This window comes from Haliaeetus leucocephalus, unplaced genomic scaffold, assembly GCF_000737465.1.
Source record: "Haliaeetus leucocephalus isolate CR32 unplaced genomic scaffold, Haliaeetus_leucocephalus-4.0 Scaffold151, whole genome shotgun sequence".
Lineage (NCBI taxonomy): Eukaryota > Metazoa > Chordata > Aves > Accipitriformes > Accipitridae > Haliaeetus > Haliaeetus leucocephalus.
Genome location: NW_010972587.1, coordinates 13,199,662 through 13,217,862, shown reverse-complemented (window position 1 = coordinate 13,217,862; position 18,201 = coordinate 13,199,662). Strand labels below are relative to the sequence as shown.

Sequence of the window (18,201 nt, the reverse complement as noted above, 5' to 3'; positions counted from 1 at the left end):
ATGACATTCCTGTCTTATCTACTGGTGCTTAAACCTGGCTCCCTGCTCTCCTTTTATTGTTTGGGCAGGGAAAAGCCTGGGTTGCTAGTTATGGTACAGACAAAACTGCTGTTCTGTTCATTGTGCAAGTAGCCTTATAACATTCAGACAAAATTCTTGTTTCATCCCATGGCAAAGTACATACAGTATATTGTGTGTGATGACAGAATATTATCATAATATGATGATGCATTTTGCATGAAGCTCTCCAGAATGCCTCATTTGAGCTTTTGCCATTGTAATGTCATGTATCATTTCAGTGTTAAGCAATGCCCTAGGGTCAGGAAAACCCATAAGATGCAGCTGGTAGTTAACCTATATGTCACTAGTCTGCACGGAGGATGTAAAACAGAACATTTCCATATGAATAACGCCATCTGTTTTTTAACTCCCTTGCATTTAGTTCTCAGCCTTCTCAGCCTTCCCCTGACACAGCCATCGCCCTGTATCTCCTTTCAGTTTCTTGTCATAACTCTGCCCAGTCACAGCCTTCATGACCCAGAGGGTCACAAAGCAAGAAAGTGTGTCTGGAGCTCAGGCTGCCCAGAGGTGATGTAATGTGGAGAGAGGGCAGGGGAAAGTTGAGGCTTAAGTTTGAGAGACCCTAAATAGTGCCAGATGCTGGACTGATGAGATAACTAGTAAGACCTGTAGTAGTAGACCTGGGGAGGGGGAAAGAGGGGGCTTAATTTTTTTCTTTTTTTTTTCTTCCCAACCCGAGGACCCTACAGATTTTCAAAGGCAGATGTGCACCCCATGCACATTTAAAATGTAACTCATCATTGTACTTAGGAACATGTTGGTCACCTTTTTCAGGATACCTATAGATTGTGAATGTGTTACCAGGTTTCAGCAGACCACAAACTCAAAAAGAGCTATTATGGATTGTCTTTTTTCCACTGTTGCCCAAATTCAAGTGAGACACAGTAATACACTGCACCACCTAATTTGGAATTTCTATTTCGTTAGTTTAGACAGTGTTGTTTATCAAGTCAAATGCTAACTTGATAACATTTTTTGAAAATTGCGTTTGCATGTGATCAGGGAAAACACCTCTTGTAATGGATACTGAGTTTCAGTATAGATACTGACTTGTGTGGGGCCAAGCTTTTAATTCTAAATAGTTTAATGAGGACCAATAAGCCTCAGCTCTGTTCTATTGAAAACTGATTATAGCATAAAAATGCTGTAAGAAGATCCTTCAAGTGGAAGCAGGGTTTTCTTCTTCCTTGTGAACACTTTGAAGGTACCAATGGTTTTCATCATTGTTAACATTTGAAATCTCGTGGTTCCCACGTGTTGTTACAACATCTTTTTGTTAGACGTTAATTTTCCTGTATGTAGAAGAGCTGCTACATACAGTAATTTTTTGTGACCCTACATTTTTGTCCAAGAGGCACATCTTCCAAAAGGGCATTTGTAGGTGACTTAAGAAAACTAGTACGACTGTATTTGCTGGTATAACTTTTTTGCTTTTTGACCCAAATATTAGCAAAAAGGTACTCAAGGCTGCCAACACCCTTGCAGATAAAAGCTTCCCTCCCTGCCTTAGTTTCCTCATATGTAGTATCAGCACATTCCTTAAGGGCATGTTATAAAAATAATGAACAATTTCTGTATTATGCATACAGGAGCAAGAAAGTAAAGCTCCAGCATCAAACCAAAGGGATTAAGGCAGTCCCAGGGGAGTAAGTTGAAGCTGCAGAGAAACATAACCCTGATGGAACCCGCCTTGCCTTTGGTAATAGGGAGCAGCGCCTGGAATGTCTGTAGAGAGAACGCCATTGTCTGTGTTGGTGCTTTGAAGGCTGTTCGCTCATGGGAAGGGGGGTTTCTGTCCTCTTTGTACTCTGGCAGGATTTCCGGGACGCTGTGGCACATGCCTCTAGGCAGCTTGGAAAGCCAGTGATTGAGGACAGAATCCTGAACCAGATCCTGTACTACCTACCTCAGCTGTACGAACTCAATCGGGACCTCCTGAGGGAACTGGAAGAGCGGTTATCTCACTGGTGACTATCAATAAAAGGATACCACTCCTTTTGATGTTGAAATTTATCTGTGGGGCTTATGTGGCTCCATGTGACCACAGTTTGACTCTTGTTTCTGTTTCATGTGCCTTCTTAAATGACAGAATTGACTTTGAAAGTACAGGAGATCATTTTCCATTTAGATGTATCCAGAAAGGTCCAGAGGTCATGTCAATACATGCTTTTAGCAATCACACTTTTTTATTTAAAATTTCATTTTTAATTGAAAGTTCTGGTCCCTGCATGGGCACGATAAGTGCACTGTTCCCTTAGAGGAAAAGGAGGCTGTCCTGAAGACAGGTTTACATTTTAAAGGTAGTTGAGATTTACTAACCAGACACAGTGCTGATTGACAGCCACAATCCCATTGAAGTCCATTCTCAGTTACACTGCTGGATGTATCTAGATCAGCTACACAAAGGCACCAAAATGGGTAAAGACTGTAATCCCGTGCTTGCTGTTAAGGGATGGAGACTGCCTCTTGAAGTCTGAAGATCTGTCTCCTCAGAAATCCAGCTTGTACTAAAGTCTTCAAACAATTCAAGACCATTTTAAGCAGACTGTGTATTAAGTGGTTGTCATCTAACACCGAACTAGTGTGTTGAGGTGTGGCTGATAAGGTTTTTCAGAGTAGCTACTGAGATGGATGCCTATCTGCTGAACTGTAAGCTTTTTGTTCAGAACACAAACTAGCACATCTTAATGTGAAAGAGATGTTTTGCTGTAGGATTAAGATGTACAGTCTTTTTAGCTCTTTCTGATTGCTCTATTTTTTGTTTCCAGGCTCGAACATCAAAGAATTGCTGACATATTTGTAAAAAAAGGTCCCTACTTAAAGATGTATTCAACTTACATCAAGGAATTTGATAAAAATGTTGCACTATTAGATGAACAGTGTAAGAAGAATGCAGGTTTTGCTTCGGTCGTCAAAGACTTTGAGGTACTGTAATCTTTTGTAAGATATATCCTATTTTATGGCTTTTCAGCAGTTGTGATCCTCCATAAGGCTTTAGAGACTATCTTCCAATTTGCTGTTTTTGGGGGTTGGGGGTTTTTTTGCTGCAGTCTTGGCTTGAGACTTAGTAGGGTGGAAGTGGAAGGAAGTAAAATCAGACTTTGTGAAGCAACTGGTGATTTTGGCTACCACCGTGAGATACGATAAAGGAACTTGATTTTCAGAAAATGCAGAACTTGCTACAAATTACATCAAAGACACATTAACAAAATCTGTCGCTGCTTTTTATTATTTTGTCTCCTGATCATACTGATTAACTGTCCTATTTTAACCAGGTTGATTTCTCTACCACATCACAGGGCAGTAGCTTGCTCATGGGAATAGTGTTTCATTTCAGTTGGAAACATAAAAAAAGTGAATTTTCTTATCTGCATATTTCTAGAAGTTTCAAACCCAGCACATGCAGCAATCAGATGAAAGCTGATTCATGTCTCTAAGAGCATTGCCAGATTTTTACATAACTCCCTTAAAACAAATCAGAGAAGAGGTGCAAGCTCCCTGAGCACATGATCCACACAAACTGTGAATTTACTTTCTATTACACGGGCTTTCCCGTTGGGTAATCCCTGCTCTGTTTGCTTACGAGTGGTTCGAAAGGCTCCTTGGAGTGGGCAAAGGAAGAGCTTGAGGTAGAGACAGCGGAGACACGAAGGAGATAAGAGGCCTTTTTAAGGACTCGGTGTTTCAGATGCACTTTATTTTGAATGCAAACTCAAGACAGTTAACATTTTTGAAGCATGGATCTTTTAATTCTGTGTTGTCTTTAGAGGTGTGGATTAATTAAAACTTCTACAGGGAGCACTGCTGTCTTCTCTGCCTTTCTGCCTAATGGACTCTGACAGCAATTACAAAGGAGCACGCTGCCCTTGCCACCGGTGTTTCCTTTATTTCTACCTTTCTCACCTCTCCTCCTCCTAAGCAAAAGCACCTGTTTTGAATCCATAGCGTATGAGTGCTTACTGATGTCTTTTAATGCATGATTAATTTTGCATGCAGTCTTCCACATGGAAGTGCTTGCTCTGTAGTGTGGTGTTTAACGCTGTGGTAGTGGCACTTTTTTAAGATAAAGCTTCTCTAATGTAGTCAGTGGTTTAGATAGGTATGTTTTCTTTGCTGGAACCCTTGGCTACCACAGAATCGTTACTCATTTTGGGTGTTTCTTTCAGATGAGCCCCCGCTGTGCTAGTCTGGCCCTCAAGCACTATCTGCTCAAGCCAGTTCAGAGGATTCCCCAGTACAGGCTCCTGCTGACAGGTACAGTCAAGCTCTTTTGCAGGCTTAAGAAGCCAGTCTTCACACGTCCCAGGAAACTTGTTTTCAGGCGGTCGTATCCATCTATAAAGCGTGTTTATCTGACTTCAGATATGTGAAGCTTTTTTTGAGAACATGTCATGGGTTTAGAGGCTTTCTTTGTTAATAGATTGCAATAAGAAACACAAGTGAGATGCTGATATTCCCAGCGCTGTGGCGTGTTCTCTGATGGTATGTTCAGCAGTACTTGGAAAACACGAAAACTGCAGTGGGTTTTGTTTGTTTCTGTGGTAATAGAAGCCCATAATTTCCTTAGAGAGTTGGAATGCTCCTGCTTTGCTTTGGGTTTGGGGTTTTTTTGTTGTTGGGGTTTTTTTTTGGGGGGGGTTGGGTTTTTTTTGTTTTGGGGGGTGGGTTTATGAAGGAAAAAGGTAGCAAGGAAAACTGGAGCCAGGATAAGGAAGTGAAAGTCGTCTGTGCAACTGTGAACTTCTGCAAGTAGCTTCTCCGTTTCTCCCCCACCCAGGTGTTAATCTGTAAAATCCATTCTCTTTTAAAGGCACAACACATGTTTTTAGTGTATGCTTACCAGTAAGTGCGTAAGACTTGTTACAGGGGCACTGTAGGCTGAAGAGCTGGTTTGGGACTAGGTAATCCGGGCTCTACACCCTGCTCTGGCACTGGCATGTCTGAGTGACCTTGAGCAAGTCATCTGCATGATGCAATGCTTTCTTTTCTGTAAAAGGGGGGCAACGATAGAGGCCTCCTTTGTAAAGTATTTTGAGATGTGTTTGTTGTAAGAGGGGGATGGCTCCTGTAAGGATTTGGAAATACTTAAGGCATTGTTTTTGAAAGCCATTGCTTCTTGATGAGCAATTTAAAAATAGCCTCTGTTTATGTAGTAACTGCAAAATAAAATGCTCTGTGACCTTTTTTTTTGGCTCTGTAGCTGCTTGTTGGCATTTCCCCAACAAGTACTTAGACTAGTGATGCTGTGGGAGGTACAGACTTAAGTGTTATACAGCAGTTACCAAGTTATTAACGTTGACTGTTTTCATTTTAATCATCTCATTAAAGTCACAGGTGTGGAAAAAAGGGTGAAAACCCCTTATTAAATGGACTACTTTATAGGGGAAAATCTTGGTGACCCTTAATTGATGAAATCAAACCATAAAACGGCATTTGGGGAGTTTGCTTTATTTTAAAAAGATACTGACTTAGGGCATGGTATAGGCTTGTTATACACTGCGAAATCAGCAGCACTTTGGATAAGTTCAAAGGTTTTAATTAAAAAGGTTGAACAGAGGATCAGGATGGAGTAGATGCCATTGTCAGTATACACAGCAAAGCAAGAGATGCCAGGGATGAATGCCACTGAAACAAAACTCAAATGTTGAATGGGAATTCCTTGTGATCATTAACTGTCATTGCAGCTGGGACAGGCTGTTTTAGACCTGAAAAAACTCATTCTGTGGTGACAGGGGTTGCTGTGGGTGTCCCCAGTCTGCAGACCTTACTGTGGCTGCCCAGCTTTAAATAGGGTTACAAATGCTATTGACAGGAATAGGATTGCAATGCTGGCTGCTGATTTAGAAAAGTAATTTTCTCATGTTCTATGGGAGCAATAAAAGAGGTCAGACTAAGAGTTTAATTATGCTGGGGCTGGGGAGTGTTATTTTGGATCTGTTTCATTTTCAATCTGTTCAAGCTATCATGCATTTCTGTTCTCACTGAGAATCTCACTCTTCCATATCTCTGTGGATGACCCGTCTGCTCTGTTACCTTCCAGCAGCTCTGTGTAATATTGAGCAATCTCCATATAAACTTGTGCTGCAAAACCTTTGGAGGACACACAGAATATTTGGATCTATTGTTGCAGTGGGCGTGATGCAGTGATGCAGCAGCTGCCCAGGCTGAAGACGGGGGATCTGTGGGCAAGGAAGGAGGGGGCAGCGGGTGAGAGCAGAGGAGCAAAAATAATCCGGGAAATGAAGCTGCTAGGCCTGAGTCAGCAGGGATTTCTTCTGATTTAGATGTTCTGTGTCAGTGGGACAGCTTTGTACTGGTAACCTGCTGCTACACGGTCACATCACGAGATTGTTGCTGTGCTTTGAAGTGGAGTTACTTTTGTGCTAACAAAGGCAGGAGCAGGTGGACTCATGAATCAGCCAAGGAGAGACACCGCTCAGCTGTTTAATTATACAGCTTCTGCAGTCCAGCAAGAGAACTTCCACTTCCCCACATGCTGGCCCCCAGCTCTCTACTGCAAATGTTAGATGGGGTTTGGGGGAGGTTAATTAGAGGCCTCTGATTTCCAGTAGAAATGAAGGAGAGGTGATTCTCTTCTCCCAAAAACCTCTGATTTGAGTAGATGACTTGAGACTGTACAACACAAACAGGCACTTCATTGCCACAGGATAAGCCTTTCTCCTCTTTTTCTCAACATAAGGTTTGCCGAGAGAGAGTCTTTTATTATCCGTTACTGGGGTATAGTGAGGGGAAGCTGAGAGGGATGAAAAATCAGCCTTCGAGCATGCTGCTCCTTTGCAGGTTGGAAATAGAGTTGTCAGACTTAAGGCCAATTACGGTTGGAGAACGATTGCTTTAACTTAATTAAATTAGACAACCTGAGACAAAAAGTAGTTAATGAAGCAGAAGAGATTTTTTTATCAGTACAAGAAGTGATAGTCACTGCCCCCCAGCAAAAAGGACGACAGAATTGCTGGCTGCTGTCAGGTAGAAGTAGGGCATAAGGAAATTTTGTTCCTCACAGAAACAGTACTTGTGTGCTTTTGTATTGATTTTTGTTGTGTTTTGGGGTATCCAGCAGAGTTAAGAATTTTAATTTCTAAGTCTGCCTTTCTGAAGGTATGCTTAAGGTCTTCCTAGTCTGAACAGCTAAAGCACATTTCAGAGGGGAAAATTTTTTTGGCAAAGACTGGAGATACCATTCCACCTTAATATTTGACTTCTGTATTTATTTTATCTAGGAATATTTTTTGCTAAATTTTTACTGTAATGTTATTCATGTCTGCAAAATCCACTTGTCTATATAGTTTAAGCCAGTACCTCCAGAAAGTTGTTGCAAGCACAGGATTTCCAGTGTGTATTCACAGAAGAGACTAAAAATATCTGTTCTGATGCTTCTCTGAAGCTGAGTTTTAGCTATGAACTGAGGTCCACTTACCAGATATACATAGAGAATAGTAAGATGAAAATTATGTAATTATCACTTTCAGGATTTTACAGTTGCAAGTTTTATTGACTCCTTCAGTTTTGTAATGCAAAAGCTGCCTGCCTTTTTAAATACAGAATTTTAAATGAATGCAGTTATGTTAAAATCTCTAATTCTCCCTCTTCTATTCACTGATGATATGATTTAAAATGCTAGAATATACCCATCCAAAAAATGTTTTTGAGTCATGTAAAGTGTTGTTTTGGGGAACATGTCATAAAAGCACAAATATGCCAAGAACCAGTTCCCATGTTGGGTTTCTGGTTTTAAGTCTCCAGTGCAATTACTTTGGGTATTAAATTGGATGTCTCCGTGTACTAGGGACAGTTTCTTAGAGTGCCAGCAGTACATTTGCAGATGAGTCACTTAGACCCACCTCACCTCTTGTTCCCAGTCCGTAGAGGTGAGTGTGGGGTTGGCAGCATTAAGAAACTGGTATTTCTGTATAAGCTGTAAGGACTCATTCTTTACTGGGAGGTGCCTACAAGGGTCTTTGTGCTGGCCCTGATGAAGATGGAGTCGCAATTGTAAAGCTTTAACTGGTTTGTTTTATGGTGGAACCCCAAGAGTGCTCTGCCTGGGCAGTATGGCACAGCTCCAACTTGAGAGAGCACCCGTCCGTCCCCTCGGCAGGCAGGGCAGGAGGGGGCGGCTGGTGTCCTATGTGTGACAGGTTCCTCCAGGTTAAATCAAGTTAAAAACAACGTGAACTCTTCTCAGTTCCTTTCAAAATACCTCCTGTTGATTTCCGGCCCCCCCCCCCCCGCCCCCAGCTTCTTACCAGCATAACCCGAGGTGAAGCAAGATGAATTTTGTTTTTAATGGAATATGTGCCCACCTAAATATTGCACTGGAACGTCTGGTACCTACTACAGCACAAGGTCCTGAGGGATGTGAAGGATGCAATATTTATGGAGTTTAGCTTGAGAGGTTTTGGTGCCATGTCAGACGTGTCTTAAAAGATCACACATTGCCCAGCGCCTGCTAATGATCAGACAAAACTTGGAGGAGAGCAGAAAGCTGTGGGTGTTCCTGTGGCCCAGCCAGACCTCCCAGCGCTCCCTCCCTGCTTCCCTGCAGGAGACCCCAGCCAGTTCCTCTTCCTTCACCTCAACCTGCTCTTCATGCTTCTCTCTTGGATCCTTCCTTAGGTCTTTGCCAAAAAATAAAAGTACAGTGCCAAATATTTCTCTTCCTGTAGTTCTGTTTTTCTCAAAGCTTTCATTAACTGTGACAAGATTTCTCACTCTGTAGCATTTCTACTGCAGAAACATGTTTCATAATTCCTTTTTTTTTTCTTTTGCATAAGGAAAAGATTACAATACACTGAGCAGTCTCTGAGGGGCATGCATGAAGCAAGACATCTTATGAAGGCAGGAACAATTGGCTCCTGATCCTTCTTGAGTAAAAGGATGAATTTGGGTAGGGCAAGCATATGGGAGTTGAATTATTTCACTCCTACATGAAACTTGTACAACCGTGAAGCTAAAATTGAATGCTTGCTAGATCACATATGATTAGTTTTCAGTAGATCTGCCAGAATCTTAACACCTCATTTAAAAGGTAATTATAAATCAGTATTTGTTGATATTACCAATCTAACATGTACATTTCTTTGAAAGTTTCTGGTTTGGTTTCGTTCAATTTTAAGCAGTTCAAAGCTGTAGCTTGTAGGGAATAGATGGTTGACTTTTTACTGAGGGTATATATTAATTTTTGACAGGATATTGTACTTTTTGGTGAATTTGACACTCGACCGGGGAATGGAAACTCAAGGGGGATGTTTTCTTGTATAGTCATACATTTGGAGTTAGTTTTAGCTAAGTAAAATAGATTTTAAAACTACCAAGACTTTAATGGATTGAGGGTGCCATCTCGTGGTTGAGGAACTAAATTTATAATTGAAAACCAAAAATGCCTATTTGAACATGAGGGGGTATGTATAATACTTTTATTACTGAAAAATATTAATCATAATCAGATCTTCTATTATGGGCTACTTTTTTTTCTTAGCTCCTATAGACAAGTTAGGTGCTCAGGCAAATACCTATAATCTTCAAAATTTTTTGCCTTGGCTTAAATGTAAATGATTGCAAGTATGTACTTATTTTTCACTTGCTTGTTTTGGAATAATATATACAATGTATCGTTTGTCTTCGGAGAAAGCCACTGCTTCAATAACCTTCTCTTACCTGAGCAAGATATCATGATATACTTACATTATGGAAATGCTAGTTTTGCTTTTGTTATTACTTTGACATTTAAAAGATTAAGTAGTAGACCTTTGTGGCATAGATCTGCTTGAAAAGCAGGTTTCCAGGAAAAAGGCGGGTTTTACTATTTTCTGGTGCTGTTTATTTCTTTAACAAAACTATCTCTATTTTTTCTTTATACAGATTATTTAAAGAATCTTTTAGAAGAATCTGCAGACTATAGAGATACTCAAGGTAAATGTCTCTTTAGATTAAAGAAATCCCAGTTTACGTACATATGATAATGTTTCTAAATTTTAAATGCATGCAAAATGCTAAGCCAGTAATAGGAATGTTTTCTATTTAGTTCTAAGTTTCTCAGCAGACATACTGAAAGACTGCAAACTTGTGTTTCAAAAAAGTTTGGAGCTGACAGTCGTATCAGCTCACCCTTGAGCTGAAACCAAGAGATAAGAGTGAAGTTCCACAGGCAGCTTAAGCAGGTATTTTGGGCACTGCTATTGAAAGAGACAGTCCTTGCATGTGTAGACCTTTCACGATAGGCAGTCTGGTCTACCGACTGCTCTCCCCCAGCTATGAGCCTTTCTGGCCTCCGTCTCACTCTTTGTGCCAGGGCAAGTGTTTGCGTGGTGGGATTGAACAAGATCAAGGAGCTGATCTGGGTTATATTTCACCTGAGAAGCTCTCCAGTTTGACTTGTCACAAGTTGCACAAACACAAGTGACTTCCACAGTTTCTGCATGTGGGGGGAAAGGAGATAAGAGGAAATGAGAAGGAATAGTTGGTGATGGAAGAGGACAGGACTACATGTTTCATGGTAGTTTGGGATTAAGCTGGTTTAACTCAAGTGTAGCAATGCGATGCACGTTCAGACTGTTTCCTTCTTCCATGTGTGTGCCTCAGCAGTACTAGAAATGCTCCCAGTCAATGCTTCCATTTCATTTGCATGAGCCCCTGTCACTTATTTCAGTCTCTTTAGTGACATTTGTGCAAGCCCTTTACCTTTAGGAGGGTTGTGCAAATGTAGTTGATGGGACTGCAATAAATGAGTGCCTTCAATGCACTGAGCCAAGTTTGCTTTCTAATAGCTTTGTTTGCTGATACAGTACTGTAAAATTTATGAGTAAATATTTCTCTTAGGACATTTAGATGTATTTGTTTGAGTACATTGAAAATATAAGCCAAAAATATTTTAAATTATGACTCTTTAAAGACATAGAAAAGTTTGTCTGGCACTTCTTATGGTTGTGAACAAACTAATTCTTGCACTGCATATTAAATAATTGACCACTTGAAAAGTGAGCTCCTTAAACATATATTTTACTTTACATTTTCTTGTGATTCCTCCAGCTTTTAAGGATTTTGTAGTTGTACCTTCCACAGTATTTTTCTCTCCCTTCATACATCAAAGATAAAAGCAGAAGCTTAGTTATAACAATAACTGTTAATTTTATGCATTTAACATATTTGATAGTCTACCTTTGAAACTGGGTAAGAAAAGAAAATCTAATCTTTACTCATGAAGATCTTTCTTGTGATCATTAAGCTTAAATTAGTTCTGACTTTGCTTAGTAGTTAAATTCCATTGGTGGGGGTGAAGACTAGGTTTGGTTATGGTTAGTATTCTTGGAAAAAAACCCAAACAACACAATTCTTCCTGATGACCTTCATTTGAATACATTACTCCAGCTAAGTGGTATAAGAATTGGAATGCTCTTCCCTGCCAAAAACCACTTTGTTTATGGACTTTGACCCTATAGATTTATTTTCTGTTGTTGTTTAGATTTGTTTAGTCTTGGCTTTATAAGTAGCCCTGAGATCCTGGAACTTTCCCTTCAATAACCAGCAAATTTTCTCTAACATTCTTCAATCTATCTTGAAGTCAGTGAGTAAAATTCTAAGTTTTTAATAGATATAATAGCTGATAGATGAAGAAAAGTGTAACAAAATTCAGGTACTCATTCCTGTCTTCATGAATTAGCTAAATTTCCCTTCGTTTTCTTTCAAGCGGATGGGAGCTGGGGAGTGTTTTGGCTGGAGCAGCTCCAACATTTCCTAGTAGGAGACCACCAGCTATTTTTCAGCAGGCTCAGCTGACATTGTGACATCTATATCTAAACTTAAATTTTGATCAAATGCTTGATATGCGCTATGCCTTTTAACTCTTTGACTCCTGTGCTTGTATTGCTTTGGTTCATGAAAATCTTGAACAAAAATTCTCCTTAGATTAGCTTAGGAGGAACTTTTTGTTTGCACCTCAGTTTAGTTTTTTATATGGCTTCATGACCTTCTGAACCTTTCAGTTCAGAAAGCTGTATTTTTTAACATGCTTTCTTTCTGAATATGAACTGAACAATAAGGGAAGTCTATACATTCTACAGTACTAATACTTTAATGATTATCTGGGAAAAAAAAATCACCAAGGCTTCAGTTTTACCTGGTTTGGTAGGCTTCTCTGTGGACTTTTAAGCTAATGCAGGTCCTTTATTTGGAGTGCCTGACTGCACTTCAATTACTCAGAAAGTGCTAATTGCTTTAGAGACTGCATTTTATCAGAGCAGTTGCTCTAGCTTTCAGTTGAATGGGTCATTGGGTTTTTTTTCCTACTTAAGTAAATTACAGGGTTTTGGATAAGATTGTTGGATGGGTTCTGTCTTATATATGCTCACTGTTCAGTAATTTACGCAACCCTTTTATGTAACCCCTTCTTGCAGTTACACCTTAGCATATATTACACCTGAGTTGCTAGTTATTAAATATCAGTACATAATAAAATCCCTCATCTTTGGTAACTCTTCTCTTTCAGAGATTTTTTTTTTTTCCTTCTGGTATTAAAAGTTTGAAATTTAGAAATTTGAAATTTATACTGTTATCTTGAGGTGCGGCAAAACTAAAGGCAGAAGAAATTGCAAAGATTTAGATAATTTTTCTAGGTAGTCTTCCACGACTGGCACTGGAGGCAGTTGTGTAAAATTGAAAAAACTTAATCTCTATGTAGTCTCAGTTAAAATGTTGTTAACTTTTCTGCTGTGAGTAGAGACATTGAAATTAAAGTAATTCTTTGTGTGAGAAACTAGAATTTAATTTTGCTTGTGGACTGTTTTGATCAGCTGTAAGAAATGATTGATGCTGTTGGTTAAAGCAATGACTTGCTAGGGTACACTTATTAAACCATGATCCAAAGACTCTGGGACCTATGGGAAGTGCTCCTGAATGCAATGACTGTACAGTCAGGTCCTTGAATCTTGGTGTGATGTGGAAGGGCAGTATTGTACCTGTGCTTTATATAATACCAATGCTAACTAGTCTGTATAACCAAAGCATCATTTCTTCATCCTTCAGATGCTCTAGCTGTTGTCATAGAAGTTGCAAATCATGCCAATGACATCATGAAGCAGGGAGTGAGTATTTTAACTTATGAACCTGGTTGATTAAAGCTTTTTCTGTCTTTTTTTTTTTTTTAAAGTCATGGATGCAAGGGCAATTACTTACCTTTGCCTTTTTCTCCCTGTAGGATAACTTTCAGAAACTCATGCAGATTCAGTACAGTTTAAATGGACACCATGAGATTGTACAGCCAGGAAGGGTAGGTCCTCCAGATGGCATTCAGCAGATTGCAGTGAAAGTGCAGCACAGATGATATGCAAGCAAAGTACTGAAGGTGGCATATACCGAGAACAAAAACGGTCCATCACTTAATTATTCAGTTCTGACAGTCAAATGAATACTGCCTCTCCACATGTGTGAGGTTTTTTTAGACATTTATCTGATGAAAACTTACGATTTTTGGAATGTCATTCCTTGCCAAATCTTGCAGGCAGGTTTTATTCCTCAAGCTTAACCTTGTATTTATCATGGTTTCAAGTGTAGCATGGAAAACTGTAATACAGCCATTCACACTCACTTTTAGAGAAACCTAAGGATGAACAGCCTTTCTCAGAAAGGGAACCTCGAGTCCTCAAACTTCTGCAGCACTTCTAGTGTAGTAGCAGTAATAATAATAATCATAATAATGATGATGAAAAAGTCAGCTCATTTGTACGGCTTGTGCCCTGAAAAGCTAGGTTTTGAATAGTTTGTTTTAATTTGCTAGGTCTTTCTCAAAGAGGGAACACTGATGAAGCTGTCCCGGAAGGTCATGCAGCCACGAATGTTTTTTCTGGTAAGATGCCGTGTATGTTGCTGTGTGTAATTTTAAGTGGTTGAAACATTACACTGCAAACATAAGTAACTAATAACTTCAGTTAGTGGAAAAAATGACCAATTGTTGCTGTTCTACTTGCTCAACTCTAATTTAGAGAGATCATTTGTTGCTTATGCGCTAATTTTAATAGAAAACCATTTCTCACTAAAATGTACTGTTTTGAACAATGCTCATTTAAAATTTGAGCGCTTTTATGAGAAGGCCTTACCTGTGGTAGTACGAAAACTTAACACAGTTACTCCATCCCACTTAGCCATACCAGATCTTAAAACCTACACCACTGCCCCTGCTATTGCAGCCTTCCCTCCCTCCTTCCTCTCTCCTTCCCTGGCATGAGCCTGCTTGCATCCTGAGCGGAGCGCTGGGCTGGAAGTTAAGTGCAGGGTTCTCTTCCTGTCTCTGCTGCTGTTTTGTTTTGAAACTTCTGTGCATCCCTGAAGTTCCTGTTTCCACTTGAACCTTTTGTTTATCTCTTCTATTTAGATAGTAAAGCAACTGTTGCTGTGTGTAATTTGTGGCATTATTGGTCCACAGTCCTGGCTGAAATCTGTCTTGTAGTTACTCTAGTATGAATAAATATTCCCCTGGGCAGCCATGGAGTATGATTCTAAGCTTGCAAGTGCCTGGGGATATTGTGTAGCATATAAAACACTGAGATAACTGCAAATGATATCAGTTAAGGTAATAGTCTCAAAAATCTGGTGCTATCTCAAGCTGGACCTCCCAAATCAGATGTTGCTAATCTGAGTGGCTCTAACTTGGTTTTTCTTTGTTTTGTTTTCTGGGTGGTGGTTTGTTCTTTTGTGTTTTTCTTAAGATATAAAAGGTGCAAGCTAGTGTTTATACCTTTAGACACTTAAGCACTGATTTTTTTTTTTCCATTGATCATGTTGTGAAGATTTAATAAGGCTCGTGAAACATTTGGTTAGTTTGCAAAGAACCTCATAGCAAAAACATATGAGGCAGTTCAGTTTTCTGGTCTGTTTATGTGCAGTAAATGAAGTTTGAATCCATGTGTTGAACAACACAGAAAAGAAAAAAAAATCTTAATAGCTGCTCAGTAAGTGCAGTGAATGAAGCCAAGTCTGGTAGAACAGGAAATAAACAGTAGATGCACATTTAAACTGGTAAAATTCACATGGTACATATGGATAAGTTTCTCCTTATAATCATAAATTGCTAATCTTAATGCTGCTATCTCCGAGTTTCTGGAATGTTTTACTTTGTTTGAATTGTTAATTCTACTATCCTTTTAAAGTAGTTTGTTATATATATAGCTGTTATATATATAGCTGTGTACCAAGAAACATTTTTGTCCTTTTTGACAGCCTGTTTGTTGACATCCATGCACTGTTTACTCATGTGCCGAATGCATATTTACCCAAGGAGGATATAAATAGACACCTATTGTTATCTAAATTTGTACATTAAAATGTTTTGGGGGTTCTAAGTGGAATAATAGGAAGTAGAAGATGCTTTTCTGGACAGTTGATCTCAGTGCTGTATGAGTTTAATACTTCCCATCAAATGCATCTGAAATTATCCGTCTCTAAAGAATATTTAGTTATTAAAAAGCTTTGCTTCTATATTACAGTTCAATGATGCCCTGTTGTATACTACTCCAGTTCAGTCAGGGATGTATAAACTCAACAACATGCTGTCATTGGCTGGAATGAAGGTGAGTCACTTGTTAAAATGAGTCTTTCTCCAAATCTGTTTAAACTCAGGCCTTCAAATTTTCAAAACAGAAGTATGTTTATTGTTGGAAAGAGATATTAAAGATGCTTATGTTTCAGAGCAATTCTACAGGCTTAACGTTTCTTGCATAATGTGGCCTGTGGGATTGCTGTCTAGGTTTTCCTAAAAAACTCTGTTGCCACAGGAGCATCTCACCTCCATTTCATCCACTATCATCCTACTCTGAAATAGTCTGCCTACTTATTTCTTGTGTTGTATTTTGTTTAGACTGCCTCACTTTTGCCTTGTAACTGCTTTTTAATGCCCACAGCCAGAGATTAGGCATCTCTGCCTGACAAGCTTCTGGTGGATCAAATCTCTATGGTTTACAGAGACCTGCTAACTGTGAGGGAATATACAGCTTTTGTTTCTGAGCCTTTGTGAAAAGCATCAAAGTTATGCCCTGAGCCCCTCTGGGTAGTGATAAGGGACATGCATGCCATATATTGACACGGTCTCTGACACAACAGTTAGTGGGAACAACAAACCGTCGCCTGGGGAGTCAAGTAACTTGTTTCTGGTGCTGTCAGAGAAGAGCACCGAGTCCAGCTGCAGTGCAGATCTGGTGCCCGGGTCCAGGCTTTCGCAGGCAGAGCTGCAAAATCTCTTCTGCCAGCAGATGCCTGGTGGTGACTCAAAACCTCTCTTAACTTTTAAACCTCCTTATGTTTGAAACTTGGTAGCTCAGAAGGATCGGCCAGGTGGGTCCAGCCCTCGGGGGTATGGGGCAGATGCCCACTCTGGGGTACACCAGTGAGCTAAATCTTGTCCCGCAGCAGCAGCAGTGCCTTTTTTTGCCCAGTTGCAGGAGGTACTTGGAGGGCTATGGGCCTGGGCATGTTGAAACACGGTGGGAGGTGTCTGACAGCTCTTGAGCTTCATTCCCCTCTATGTCTCTGGTGTTTGTATGGGACCACAGTGAAATAAAATGGTGGGCTGCAAGTAATTTTAGGGTAGCTGGGCTCTCTGGACTGGTGTATGATCTCCTACCTTTGAGATTTTTTGCTCCAATGTACCCCTTCTGCAATAAGACAACTAAAAGAGAAAACTAAAGCAAGTATAAAAGTACCATTTCAGTTTGAATCTCAAGTTTTCTCTCTCAACTGAAGGTTAAAAAGCCAACTCAGGAAGCATATCAGAATGAACTGAACATTGAAAGCGTAGAGAGATCCTTCATTCTTTCAGCAAGGTAAGTCTTACAAATGAATAATGATTTAAAAACCATGTGATTTCAAACAGGCCACATAAGCTTTTTACAGCTTATTTTGTACTTATGTAATGAAAAGTTACCCTTGGCTAGAGTAATTACAGACTAGAGGGAATGACAGATGGGTTTCTGGAAATAAGGTAGGCTTTGTTCTAATTTACTTTTGCTCACATTCAAAATCTGATTTTGAAAATTTAAGTTTATTTTTAAATGGGCCAGCAGAAAGGAAGCCTGGTCACATGTAGTAAGTTTCACAGATACCATCTGAATTTGTAGTCTTTAATGCAGTTCACCCTGACTTGTAAGGAAAACTGCCCATTGTGAAGTGATGGATAGAAGCACAAAAGCTATAGTAAATGTGGCTGGTATTTGAGCAATTTGGGCTTAAGGCTGCAGCTGGTGGGGATTCTGCTGTCCTCAAGACAGTTGACTGTTAATCAGAGTGAATAAAACTCTTGCTTGGTTCCTCCTTTTCAACTTAGCTACACCTTCAGAAACTTCAAGTAAATTGAAATATTATCCACTCAGTGCCTTTCATTGAGAGAAACAAGAATTAAAATTGTTTAAATTTAATTAATCTTAGGCTTTGCTTCTCAGTATTTTTTTGTTCTTCCAAAGTTACTCATATGCTCTGTCAGTGCATTAACAGGACAGGATATGAAGTGTGACAAAAAATTTTGGTATTATTATTGGCAACTGATATAAACTGGAAGAAGTCATCATGGTCTTCTAGCTAAAATAACAGTGTAATTGAAACAAGAAATTAATCTCAGTGAACCTGAAATTATGGAAATGGCAGCAATTACTGGAATGGTGCTTGTCTTTACCAGAAAACCAAATTCTCCATGTAGCAGCAAAAGGATACATGGCCACTAAACCAGGGCAGCTCTGGTCTGCCTTCACCCAGATGCCTTTAGCAAAGGCCTGCTTTTGTGGGTGGTTGTTTTTACTGTGTTTGAGTTGGAGTTGTATGTGTTCTGACATTTGTGACAGTGCTGATACTAATGAAGACAGACATGTTTTCTCTTTCGTTTAGCAAAGCTGAGCAAGGGCAGACCGCTTCTTTTTGTGTGACCTTGTAAATACCAACATGAGGATGTCTGCACAAAGATAGCACTATCTCTAGCTGAGGGGTAGACCAAGGTTAACCTTGTCAAAGTAGCCAAAGGAAGTAGCTCAGTTGTCTGAGCAGTAATTATTTACAACAGACTTTAAAGGAATATTTTTGTATTTTTTCAACAAATGTAAATGTTTCTTATGGTTCTTCTGCACA

At 39.6% G+C, this 18,201-nt stretch overlaps 1 protein-coding gene across 1 annotated transcript in view; it reads left to right on the top strand.

Annotated features, from left to right (window-relative positions):
- Positions 1–18,201, top strand: part of FGD6 (FYVE, RhoGEF and PH domain containing 6) — a 71,398-nt gene that overhangs the window by 39,090 nt on the left and 14,107 nt on the right. The window contains exons 6-14 of the mRNA XM_010561888.1: positions 1,897–2,048; positions 2,850–3,006; positions 4,248–4,335; positions 9,964–10,014; positions 13,123–13,181; positions 13,295–13,366; positions 13,874–13,942; positions 15,579–15,662; positions 16,831–16,910. Of these exons, the coding sequence (XP_010560190.1) occupies positions 1,897–2,048; positions 2,850–3,006; positions 4,248–4,335; positions 9,964–10,014; positions 13,123–13,181; positions 13,295–13,366; positions 13,874–13,942; positions 15,579–15,662; positions 16,831–16,910 (812 nt within the window). The remainder of the gene's footprint in view (positions 1–1,896; positions 2,049–2,849; positions 3,007–4,247; positions 4,336–9,963; positions 10,015–13,122; positions 13,182–13,294; positions 13,367–13,873; positions 13,943–15,578; positions 15,663–16,830; positions 16,911–18,201) is intronic.